The sequence below is a fragment of the Magnolia sinica genome, chromosome 18 (assembly GCF_029962835.1).
Source record: "Magnolia sinica isolate HGM2019 chromosome 18, MsV1, whole genome shotgun sequence".
NCBI lineage: Eukaryota > Viridiplantae > Streptophyta > Magnoliopsida > Magnoliales > Magnoliaceae > Magnolia > Magnolia sinica.
Window position 1 is genome coordinate 18,487,715 of NC_080590.1, and position 13,459 is coordinate 18,501,173.

At 40.0% G+C, this 13,459-nt stretch overlaps 1 protein-coding gene across 1 annotated transcript; it reads left to right on the top strand.

Annotated features, from left to right (window-relative positions):
- Positions 1-13,115, top strand: LOC131233876 (cytochrome P450 87A3-like). The gene is made up of 9 exons (XM_058230708.1): positions 1-263; positions 6,671-6,995; positions 8,079-8,228; positions 8,724-8,975; positions 9,059-9,148; positions 9,558-9,636; positions 10,795-10,901; positions 11,028-11,155; positions 12,898-13,115. The coding sequence occupies exons 1-9, from the start codon at positions 64-66 to the stop codon at positions 12,989-12,991; spliced, it is 1,425 nt and encodes a 474-aa protein (XP_058086691.1). The 5' UTR covers positions 1-63; the 3' UTR covers positions 12,992-13,115.
- Positions 13,116-13,459: the final 344 nt, after the last annotated feature.

Sequence of the window (13,459 nt, forward strand, 5' to 3'; positions counted from 1 at the left end):
CAATGTTCAGATATTAGTAGTTCTTCCCCTCTTAGAAACCCAAGAAAGAGAGAGGGAACACATATGGGGCCCATTGGAGTATGTATGATCACCTTCGCTATCGTTTGGATCAGCCGTTGGATTTATAGATGGAGAAATCCAAAATGCAATGGGAAGATCCCTCCAGGATCCATGGGCTTCCCTCTCTTAGGAGAGACATTCTCTTTCTTCTCTTCTTATACAGGGTCCGATGTTCATCCCTTCGTCAGAACACGTATGGAGAGGTACTGACCTAATCAACTCGGTTACAAAAACTCAGAGAAATCATATCAAACCTGTAAATTGGGCCCTGGTGAGGCCCACCCACATCATGACTGACGGCTTGGCGGATGAAAAATCTATTGTTAGATTCTACATACACATTTTTCTTATTTCTTTCTTTTATTTATTTATTTTTTGAAAATATGGACCATACCAATGGATAGAGTAATCTCCCGCGTAACGTGAAACTCTGTGAGGCCCACCATGATGTTTTTTTATCCACTCTGTCCATCCATTTCACCAGCTCAGTTTACGACATGAGCTCAAACATGAGGGTGATCCAAAGCTCAAAGATTGGATTGCCCTTTGATGGGCTTGTGGACATATTTTAATGTCTTTTTACAATTCTTTAACATTTAATTGTAAAAATATCATTTCACATTTTAACTACCTTTGTTAATTGACACTCAAAAGCTTTTATAGGATGCGATTTTTCATGAATAGTGTAAAACGTAGAGGTTTATCCACAAGTTCTGATAATTTCTATGCTTTTTATTGTCATTTCGCAAATATGATTAGTTCTTGTAGAAAAAAGCCCATTCGACAAGTTCAGCTACATGTGAAGGGTTATTCTTTTTCTTTATCTTTTCTCTGTAGAAAAAGCATGCACCTGTTTATACGATATTGCTATGTGGGGCCCGCTATGTTTTGTGCATGCCATCCAAACCGTGCACTATGTTTGTTTGGGGCCCAACCATGATGATGACAGTACCTATCCAACCATTAGGTAGGCCAATCCATAGAAAACAATTGAAAACCACCTTTTTTTTTATTATTATTATAGAAAAACCATCAAAATATAGAAGGGCCGTCCAACTTTGACAGTAGGGCAACCCTGCTGGACATTTTTTCTTTTTATTTGACCTCAGTGTAGAATAAGCTAAATACGATATTGCTATGTGGGGCCCGCTATGTTTTGTGCATGCCATCCAAACCGTGCACTATGTTTGTTTGGGGCCCAACCATGATGATGACAGTACCTATCCAACCATTAGGTAGGCCAATCCATAGAAAACAATTGAAAACCACCTTTTTTTATTATTATTATTATAGAAAAACCATCAAAATATAGAAGGGCCGTCCAACTTTGACAGTAGGGCAACCCTGCTGGATATTTTTTCTTTTTATTTGACCTCAGTGTAGAATAAGCTAATCCCATGTAAATGCTCGAATGCTCCCACAGCCCTATATGTAATAGTGCTTCTATAGCATCGGTTAACGTGGACAGTCCAACACGTCGATCAAAACCTTCTATGTTTAGAACACATTTTCAAGCGAGGGCTACCATGCAAAAAATATATATATATATGATTGATTATATGATGAAATTCATATTAGATTATCAGCCTCATCTTTTGTAGCCATCCTTTTTTCTGGACTATGGATGGGATGGTATGTATAACCAAACATATGTGATTCTTGTTGCGCAGTACGCCAACAACGCAGTGAACCGAGATCTAATCTCAGGTCTCACCCACAAACGATAAACAAGAAGAAACATAAACTAGAAAAGAATCAAAGTAAACCAAACAAACCACAAGACAAGATATACGTGAAAAAACTCCAAAGTAGAGTAAAAAATCACGGATGCAAACTTCCACTATGAAGAAAAAGGAAGATTACAAGGCAAAATACTAACCTCTCCCTTGGAAGTATAGAGAAAACCCTTTGCCCACACCTTAGAATTATTTCTCATTCCCCTAGAAAAGCCCTAGGGACACCTATATATAGTTTAAGCAACTTCCCTTTCACACCCTTGCGAAAGCTGACTCAAAAATCCGCAGTCCACATTAAATCCGGAAATGAATCTGCGTAACCTCGACCGGTCGAGCAGACAGCACGACTAGTCGAGCGGACCCCTCGACCGATCGAGCACCTCGAAACCCAAAAATTGATGTTCGCTAGACTTTAAGTCGAGCTAGTCCATGACTGGTCGAGTGGGGCACTCGACCGGTCGAGCAGCCCCCAGATGTGGCTCCACTTCTCAACAATCTCCCACTTGGAAACATATCACCATAAGCCTTCATCTTCTACATTCGGAGTGCATCGCTTCCCCGTCTTCAAGCCTGAAGACCAATCAAAGCTGAACAGAGCTTCAACTTCTCCCATGTGATTGCGTTGGTCAGCATATCCGCAAGATTCTCACTTGTATGAATCTTCTCCAGAGCAATCAATTCATCTTCCAGTAACGAACATATGAAGTGATATCTGATGGCAATATGCTTGGTCCTTGAATGAAAGGCTAAATTCTTAGCTAAGTGTATTGCACTCTCACTGTCACTGTCACCTCTCATATTGAATCGATCAAGTACCTTGGATATATATTCTGCCTTTAACAAAACCAGTTTCTTGTTTTCCCTGTCACGCGTTATCCTCATGCCTAGGATTTATTTACTGCTCCTAAATCCTTCATGGCAAATTCTCTAGACAGTTGTCTTTTGAGATTTGAGATCTCCTTCCTGCTTGAACCGACCACAAGTATATCATCAACGTACAAAAGAAGGATGATGTACGATATATCAAACTTATTCAAATAACAACAGTAGTCTGCATGGCATCTCCTAAAACCGTTTCCCAACATGAAACTGTCGAACTTCTTGTACCACTGCCTCGGAGTCTGCTTCAGGCCATATAGACTCTTTTTCATTTTACACACCTTGTTCTCTTTTCTTGGTGTCATGTATCCTGTCGGCTGATGCATATATATCTCTTCTTCAAGGTCCCCACGAAGAAAGGTTGTCTTAACATCTAGCTCTCTAGATGTAAGTCCTCTGTAGCCACTATACTCAAGACCATACGAATCTTAGACAATTTCACCACAGGTAAAAATATTTCAGTGAAATTGATACTTGCCTTTTGTTGAAACCCTTTCACAACCAATCTATCATTGTACCATTTCGAACCATCATGTTCCTCCTTCAGTTTGTAAACTCACTTGTTATAAAGAGTTTTCTTACCCTTGGGTAGAGTGACTAACTCCCATATAAGATTAGACTCAAGAGAGTCCATCTCATCATCCATGACCTGCTCCCACTTAACCCGTGTATCCGACTGTAATGCCTCTTCAAAATACTCTGGTTCACAATTATCTGTCAACAGTAGATAATGTAAGGAGGGTGAGTATCGGACCGTGAGTCTCCTCTCCCGAGTAGACCTCCTCATAACCGGTGTATGCAGTTCTGCCTCATAATACTCCTGTGCATGATCATCCTGTGGGGTTGTAACACCCGTATCTAGTAACTCTTCCAACTCTACGAATTCTTTTTTCTCGGCCTTATTTTCTTTCACACTGTCCTTATGCATCACTTTTTCAATGAAGACTATGTCCTTGCTTCTGATGATTTTCATGTTTTTTGCATTCCAAAACCTATAGCCAAAATCATGTTGCCCGTAGCCTATAAACGTGCACCTCTTGGACTTCGCATCTAGCTTGTTTCTGTGCTCTGCATCAATGTGAACATATGAAGTGTAACTAAACACTCTAAGATGTGGAAGGTTTACTTCTTTCCTACTCCACATTTCTTCTGATAGCCCACCATCCAATGGTGCTGAGGAACTTCTATTCATGAGATATGCAGTAGTATTCACAGCATCTGCCCAAAAGGTCTTGGGCAGCCCTACATGTAACCTCATGCTCCTGACACACTCAAAGATGGTCCTGTTAATGCGCTCAGCTACACCATTCTGCGGTGGTGTCCCTGGAATCATTTTATGATGTTTGATTCCATTCGCTGAACAATACTCCTCAAATCTCTTATCACAGTACTCTCCCCCATTATTAGATCTGAGACATTTTACTGTTTTACCTGTCTCATTTTTTACCATAACTTTTCATTTCTTAAATACATCAAATTTATGTTTTAAGAAATAGACCCACAGTTTTCTACTAGCATCATCAGTAAAGAAAACAAAATAACATGAGCCACCAAGAGATAATACCTGTGCCGGTCCCCACACATCAGTGTGTACAAGCTTCAACAGATGCGTCTTTGGAGTGCGTCCCGTCTTCTTGAAGCTTACCCTCTTCTGCTTGTCATACACGCAATCCTCACAGAATTCCAAGTCAATAGACTTCAGCCCTGTTAACTTCCCTTTTGATAATAGTACTTTCATCCATTTCTCACTCATATGTCTCAACCTCTAATGTCATAACTGCCCATTCACTCCAGTTGATGCGACTACGAGTGAACTATACGATCCTGAAGTCACGTACAAAGTACCTTCCTTCTTACCTCGAGATATCACCAAGGCACCTTTTGTGATCTTCTAGGAATCACTGGTGAATGTCGTTACATAATCGGTATTGGCCAACTGCTCCACTGAAATCAAGTTACGTTTCAAACTCGGTACATGTCTGACATCCTTCAATTTCAAATCCATTCCGTCTTTCTGATTTACATGAACGTCCCCATTTCCAACAATACTACACGGCTTATCATCACCCAAGTAGACTCTCCCGAAGTTACCTGATATATAATTACGTAGAACTTCCTTACATGAAGTGGCATGAAATGAAGCACTCGAATCTATAACCCAAGACTCATTCCTCGCATTAAGAGATAAGATCAACGCCTCTATGTCACTCTCCTCAAATAGATTCATTGAATCCTTCCCGCCTTGAGAGTTTCCTTATTATTTCTTGAGCGCCCTGCAATCACGTTTCATATGCCCCTTCTTGTCGCAATGCCAACACCCGTCTTTGTCTTTCAGTCCCTTTGACTTCTTCCTTGACTTAGAACGCTCGTGTTTATTGTCTCCTTTGTTCAGCGATCTTCCTCTTCCCTCAACATTTAGAGCATTCCCTGAGTCCCCTGAAACTCCTGATGCCTTTCTTCTAGATTCTTCGCTGAGAATTAGACCAGCCACATCATCAAATTTCAGTTTTATTGACCCTGAAAAATTACTCACAGCAATCACCAAACCATTCCAACTGTCTGGCAAACTGGACAAGATCAATAATGCCCTGACCTCATCCTAAAAAACAATGCCAGCGGATTCCAACTAGCTCGTGATTGTATTGAACTCATTTAGATGTTCAGTCACACTCCCACCATCTGACATCTTCATGTTAAATAGCTATTTCATAAGATGAACCTTGTTGGATGCTGAGGGCTTTTTATACATGATGGTTAGGGTTTTCATTAATTCTTTTGTAATTTTCACTTTGGATATATTGAAGGCGACGCTCTTAGACAAAGAAAGTCGGATTGTTCCTAAAGCCTTCTTATCCAGTAAAAATTATTCATCATCTATCATCTTTTCTGGTTTCTTCTCTTTTCCTCCTAGAGGAATATAGAGGTCCTTCTAATACAGATAATCCTCCATCTACATTTTTCAGAAGGTAAAGTTTGTACCATCAAACTTCTCAATTCTAGTTTTTCCTTCTTCCGTCATCGCTCTCAATAGAACTAAACCAATAGCTTTGATACCAGTTGTTGCGCAGCACACCAACAACGCTGTGAACCGAGATCTAATCTCCGGTCTCACCCACAAACGATAAATAGGAAGAAATATAAACTAGAAAAGAATCAAACCAAACCAAACAAATCACAAGACAAGATATACGTGGAAAAACCCCAAACTTAGGTAAAAAAACTATGGATGTAAACTTCCACTATGAAGAAAAATGAAGATTACAAGACAAAATATTAACCTCTCCCTTGGAAGTACAGAAAAAATCATTTGCTCAAATCTTAGAATTATTTCTCATTCTCCTAGAAAAGCTTTAGGGACACCTATATATAGTTTAGGCAACTTCCCTTTCGCACCCTTGCGAAAGCCAACTCAAAAATCCGCAGTCCGTATCAAATCCGGAAACGAATCTGTGTAACCTCGACTGGTCGAGCAGACTGCACGACTGGTCGAGCGGACCCTTCGACCGGTCGAGCATGGGCCACGACCGGTCGAGCAAATCGGAACCCAAAAATTGATACTCGCTAGACTTTGAGTGGAGCCAGTCCACAACTACTCATGCCCCACTCGACCGGTCAAGCATGGGCCATGACCGGTCGAGCAGCCCCCAGATGTAGCTCCACATCTCAACAATTCTTTAGAATCATAACCAAGCCATGATGAGAACTATCAAATAGATGGATTGAATCATTTGTTATACCTATTTTTGTACAATTGATCTTGATAATCTATATTAGAGGCCATTGATCAGATGACTAAGATTATCATATTAGTGTGATATTTGCATGGTAGCCCGTGAAATGAATGTTGGAACTAATGGAGAGTGTTGATCAATCGTCTGATCTGTTTAAGAGTCCCAATTCAACGAGGAGCACTACATCTTATACTGCTATGAGGAGCACTGGAACATCCCTCTCTTCAACGAGAACTCACCTGATGATGATGTTTGTGGTTTCAGATACGGCCCCATCTTTAAAACCAGCTTGGTGGGCCAGCCAGTCATAGTCTCTACAGATCAAGACTTCAACCATTTCATTTTTCAGAAAGAAGACCGTTTGTTTCAGGGCTGGTGGCCAGAGAGCTTCAAAGAGATCTTTGGGACGCAGAGCATGGGCACGTTGCATGGTTTCTTGCACAAGTATCTCAGAGGCCTTGGATTGAAACTCTTTGGTGTAGAAACGTTGAAAGGAAGTCTCCTTCGTGAAGTAGACCAGTCCGTACGTAGGACACTCAGCTCATGGTCAACCCAACCCTCTTTAGAAGTCAAAGAATCAACATCAGCTGTACGTTCACAACATCTCCCAATCTAGCTCGTTCTTTGATTTTGGTTTTTGCTAATTTCGCAAGCGTGTGGGAGCCATACAGATCCACGTGCGGATGCATGTGTGAGATCAGAGCTTTCTTTGATGAAGGTGGGCCACTGCAGACAAAACAAAGGGACGGGTATAGGAAGATTGGTTTACCCGATTAGTTTACTTTGATGAAGGTGGCCCACCTGAGAAGTGATTTAGGGATTTATCTTCTAAGGAATCCATGGTTTTGGGTTCAAGTGTGACAGGGGTTGATACAATGCACTCATATAACCTGGGCCCCACATCCCAGCCATCCAAGTTTTGATCCACCAAATTTACAGTCACTATCAACAGTTCTACCTGGGCTTGGGTCAGGCTCTGTATAAACTTGCAGAGGCGAGCTTGGGCTGGACTATTTTGGCCTGCATGGGGTCGAGCCGGGTTTGAGCTGGGCCGTCCTTAACCTGGCCTGTTGACTCCCCTAGCCATGAGCTAGCCGCTCTACATTTTCCACTGTACATGGGATTGTAGAGCCAGTAATTGTGGACCATCCACCTGGTAGACCCTTCTGTGGATGGAGAAGCGCGCAGAAACCTTTAACTGATGGGATGAAATTGGATTAATGGACTTTTTATCTGATAATGCTGATCTCGTTGATGGTGGCTGCTAGTGGAAGCAGCCTGCGGCTGAGTGAAGCCACTAGTGACACGATGATTGGCTATCACTGGTGGTGGCGACTACTGTTGGCTCCACTAGAATATTGCGACGGCTCAATGCCTTTGGGGCGCCTGACAATAACATCAATGATCATGCACAAACTGAGTGTGTGTGTGTGTGTGTGTGGGTGTATGGGGAGAGAGAGGCTCTATTGCCATGAAGAGGGGAAGAATTAGGGTTAGATTTTTCATTCTCCTCCCCCTCAATATTTATTTACATAAAATATCACAGTAGTCAATAAGGACTATGTACACCTACACACACACATATTAACACTCTTCAAAATTAGCTTGCCTTAAAATGTGAGAATTTATGACCAACGCAAAAATTTCCTGGTTCTTTGATATTCTTCCACAGATGATATTTGATCTAACTGCTAAGCGGTTGATAAGCTATGATTCATCAGCATCCTCGAAGAAATTGAGAGAGAACTTCTACGCTTTCCTTGATGGACTCATTTCCTTCCCTATCAACATACCAGGCACCTCCTTTTATAAATGCATGCAGGTGATTTTCACGTCATTGGTAACTATTGACATTTTTTCTCATAATAAGTGGCACGGTACAATGCTTGACCTAAGATCTACAGTAACATGTTCAATTGGGCCCATGGTTCATCAATTCAAAGTTCCAAACCATTGAAATGATGGACCCCCGGCCCTGTGGATGGTCCACAAACCAAAGTTCCCCAAGATTTATTATTATTATTATTTAAAAGTTTAATAATTCCTTCCGTTGATGGATACAAATAGACGGTCAGGAAAACAAAAAAGAAAAAGAAAGCAGGAATCTCCCACATTCCAACAAAATAAGATCAGTGATTCGATGGCTAGGATCTTCTATCTTGGGATTATTGGTTTTTGGTTCATTAAACAGGACCCCCACAAGTACAAACTGAAAATCAAGGCCAACTTTAGGTAATCTCAATCTGATAATTTATATAGTATCTCTTCCAAACAATTCTACTTGTCTGAAAAAAATTCAGCACTTGGGTCTTTACAGGGACGGAAGAAAGCGATGAAGGTGTTGAAGAATATGCTAGATGAGCGACATGCTTCGCCCAAGGAACGCTGTGGAGATTTCTTCGACTTGTTGATTGATGAGTTGAAGAAGGAAGGGAGTATGTTGACGGAGGAGTTGGCTCTCAATCTGATGTTTGCTTTGCTCTTTGCCAGCTACGAAACCACTTCCTCCGCTCTAACCGTAGCAATGAAGCTTCTTGCAGATCACCCACATGTGGTTGAGAGATTAACGGTGCTTGATCTTCTTCCACTCTCTTTCTTTTTCACTAACATATGCAAAGATGGTACGAGTCTGATTGAGTGATTTTTCTTAAGGAGGAGCATGAAGAGATTTTGAGGAGGAGGGAAGATCCAGATTCTTCAATCACTTGGGAAGAATATAAATCAATGACTTTTACTTCTCAGGTGAATCGAACCACTAGGATCTTTTTTACGTGTCATAGGGAAGGAGATCTGAGCTTTTCATCATGTGGGGCCCATGACCACTAGGCCTATCTGATGGGCTCACACGTTCTTGGAAATATGGATGGTTAAAAAAATTGATGGACGGCCCATAATCAATGTAGCGTGGCCCACTCAATGAGCCGACCGGTCTGATGCTTTGGCCAGTGTACATAAATGATCAGATGCACTTAATGGACAGCGCAGATCTTTCACAAATGTGCCACACTGGCATGTGTAGAGGCGGCTGTGTTTGGCGACAGCTTCTTTTTCTTTTCTTTTGTTTTTTCTTTCTTCATCATCCATCTTCCCTCGCACGTGATGAGGCACGTGATTATTATTCTTATGAGTTGAATGGTGCATGGACATGTAGGTTATCAGTGAAACGGTTAGGCTGGCTAATATTGCGCCTGGAATTTTCAGAAGAGCAACGGAGGATATCAAGATCAAAGGTGACCAAACATGTGTGTTGTATTATTTTGAAAGGTACAATATAAAAATTCCATGAAGTGTGGCCCACAAAAAATTCGTGGAAAATTATTGTAGTGATTAGGCCCACTGATATGATGAACACCATGTGTGAGCCATCACCCCAAAATTGCAAGGATCAGATAATCCTAATCATCCACTTGCAGCTCGTGATCGGATTGCTAACAAAGTGACTACAATAATTTGATTGCCATGAGTTTTTGGGTCACGACCCATCCACATGGTGGCCCATAAAATAAAGGACTTAATCACTGACTCGGGGATGAACTTGATGAGGTCGATTACTGTCTTCCTCAAGGACAACTTCTCCAAAGTCACGGAGCTTCTTTAGACTCTCAAAGATATTCCTCGATTCCATGAGGAAAAATAAGAAAATAGAAAAAATTCGAATACATTCGAAAATAGATTGACCGATAATAGAAATGAATTTATAGTCCTTTAAATAGTGATACCAAACTTTGGAAGAATTTTGAGAATTAAACTCCAACTCAAACTCCTTAAAAAATGTGACTTATTATAAATAGTAAATTTACTATTTACTATTTATAGACGATCATGATTTATACTGGACTTCATGGTTTTCAGCCAAAAATAGTGTCTAATTTGGCCTAACCATGTTATTCTCCTCATTTTTCTAAGCTATTTTCATATCGTGCACGACTCCTAAAGCTCAAAGGATCAAAAGTAATAATCAAATTAAAACTTACTATAAATAGTAAAAATGAAATTAAAATAGACATTTGACCGTTGATCTAATGGAATCTCGCAAATTTGGTGTGGGAAAACGGGGTTGGGTGGTTAAAGCGGCTTCTCCTACCCCAAAATCATATATGGTACGTTGAATAACTCATTCCAGTTTGTGAGCTATGCATGTTTTAGGGTTTTGATAATCTCGATCACTTCCGCCTTCAAATGGGCCTTCTTTGATCCATCTTGGTCACAAAAGTTTCCATGGCCCACTCTACATCAATCACAGTACTGTACATGTGCCACATTGTGAGGACATGATATTTCAATGTGCACTTCATGGAACTCGACAAAGAATACATTGTTTGCATGATAATAGATTTCACATCTCATTATTAACGACTTGAATGTTTAACTACTTGTTGATGGCACAGGATATACAATTCCATCTGGATGGTTGGTTATGGTGTGCCCTCCGGCTGTCCACCTAAACCCTACGATGTACGAGTACCCGCTCAAATTCAATCCATGGCGATGGGAGGTGGGCCACTGTAATGGAGTGTTGTCATTTAAACATAGAATCATGTTATTGTAGGGGGTGTTCCTAGGAATGCCATTTGCTAATATTAATCAAGAACATTTTCAATGGGATTTTCTTGATTGACAGAACGTGGATACCAGCCAGGGTTCTAAGAATTTTATGGCCTTTGGTGGGGGAACGAGATTCTGTGCGGGGGCAGACTTCAGTCGCCTACAAATGACAATCTTTCTTCATCACTTGGTTACAAAATACAGGTACCATGCATGCAATCATCCATCCAACAATGCATATATATCTTACATCATGTTATGCATTGCCTTTGCTGAACTAGCCATCTTCATATAATTAGGGCCCTTTTGGATACCACCAAATATAAGTTACTTTTTCTGCTACTTACAGCAGTAGATAAGTAACTTATTTCAGATAAGTTTGCTTTGTGGTCAATAATAAATACCTTTTTTATTTAAAGTAATCACTACAGTTTAATAAATAGAAATCAAGATAAGCTATTACTTAAGGCATAAGTAGCTTATTTTAAGTAACTTATGATCAAAACACCCCCTCATAGACAGATGTAGAAATCCAAGGGCTGGTAGCAGATATTCATTGTTGGACATATTAACATAACTGGATTCAATAAGAATCCTAAGGGCCTCTTTGGTAGATGCATAAAAATGAGTTCATCTCATGTTAGTTAACTAAAAATTATGATCTTTAATACATAATTACAGGTAACTAAAATGAGAAAACCATTCAATTTTAGGTGTCAGCCAAACAGCATTAAGGGCCTGTTTGGTACATGGGCTTAGATGGAATTAGGTGGGATGGAATTGCATTTGGTCACATGTGAGATTTCCGATGAATTTTGAAATCCACTACACATGTGGGCCCCACATTGATGCATGTGTTTTATACATGTCGTCCATCCATATATGCCCTTTACACATGATATTCTAATTATATACATGTACAAGTGACCGACATCCATTATAAATTTGGTTTGTTGATTACAATTTCAGGTCTACCAAACTGAATTCTGCTTAATCCAATGTTTTTCCATGGCAAGAATTGTATCCCAAACATAGGAATTGGATGGCCCAAATATCATTGCATTTCCAGGCATGCAATCATTGTGCAATAATGGTGTTAATCCCATCTAATACAAGGGCATACTACTTAATCCCACCGACCAAACATGCCCTAAATATGTTCAACTACTATATGCGACTCCCTCGAAAACATCAGCGGAACTTCAAAATAGGAATCAGAATACCTGCTTTAATGGCTCGTTTGGATGTACCCTAAGTCACATTGGTTTTGGTTCTTGGGCGAAACCAATCTGTTGGGTGTTTAGGACAGCTTTAAAACTAAGAAATTACATCTCCAAGCATGTTCGGTCCCACTGGGAGGGCCAAACTCTAGAGATTGTAGGTTGATCTGGACACAATCCAATTATCAAGATGAAAGAATGATCCTAACCATAGATTTTTGGACTTGAATAACAACCGCTTAAAAATTTCCTTTCAACAGCCCACATTCATGATCAAAACCATCCATTACATGCAAGTTGTAGACTGTGTTCCATCCTCGATAGTGTCCAAAAGATGCACAGTTCCGATCATCATACCATTTCCGCATTATATCAAGATGGATAGTCCCATGTGTTTGGGGTGCACGTGCACCTCTTACATTTGAAATGGGCTTTTGAAATGCATACTGGATTATTACCCAAAACAAATGAAATAATAATAATAATAATTCTGAAAACACATCAAATGATATTATATATTGTGATATTAACTTAAAAAAGTAAAAAATCATATATTTAAAATAAGTATTTTTAAATATTTTTATTTTCGGTGATATTGTCCCTATAATATCCCAAGAAAAACCTCAAAACTTAAAAATCCCCCAAGAAATTACCGAAATCGTGATTTGTCACTATGGTTTTCCTAACCTACGCTTGTAGTTAACAGAAACAGTCCCTCCCTTGCAGGTGGATAGCAGTCAAAGGAGGAGAGATAGTGCGGAGTCCGGGCCTGTCATTTCCCAATGGTTTTCACATTCAGCTCTTCCAAAAGCATAAATGAATACAGCTCAATCAGTGTTGTAATAAGATCTGATATTCACACCCACCCTCTTTGATTTTCATAGACCAATATCCAAATTACTGCAATTCTCCAAGTGGAAAATGCGTATATACAAGTTCAAATATTAGTGGATCTGTAAATATAGTGAATTGAATAAAATACCTGTCTCTGGCTTGTAAGTAGAGATGGTCCCCCATAAATCAAAGAACAGGTGCAAATAGTGGACAATGTAGCGTGTGCAAACGATCTAGGTTCGATCCCCAGCTGTCTTACCTTGTAAACCTTTGTTGTATTATAAAAATAAAGCGATAATGATTGCATCCGAAGTGTTTTGTGAAACTCGAAATTTAACGTTGAAATACCGACCCCTCTTTAGATGATTTATAAAAGGACTTTTTGCAAATAACTATTCAAATTGTAGAGTATTTGCAACTCATGTAACAGGGGTTTGATTGATCAACCACCTTG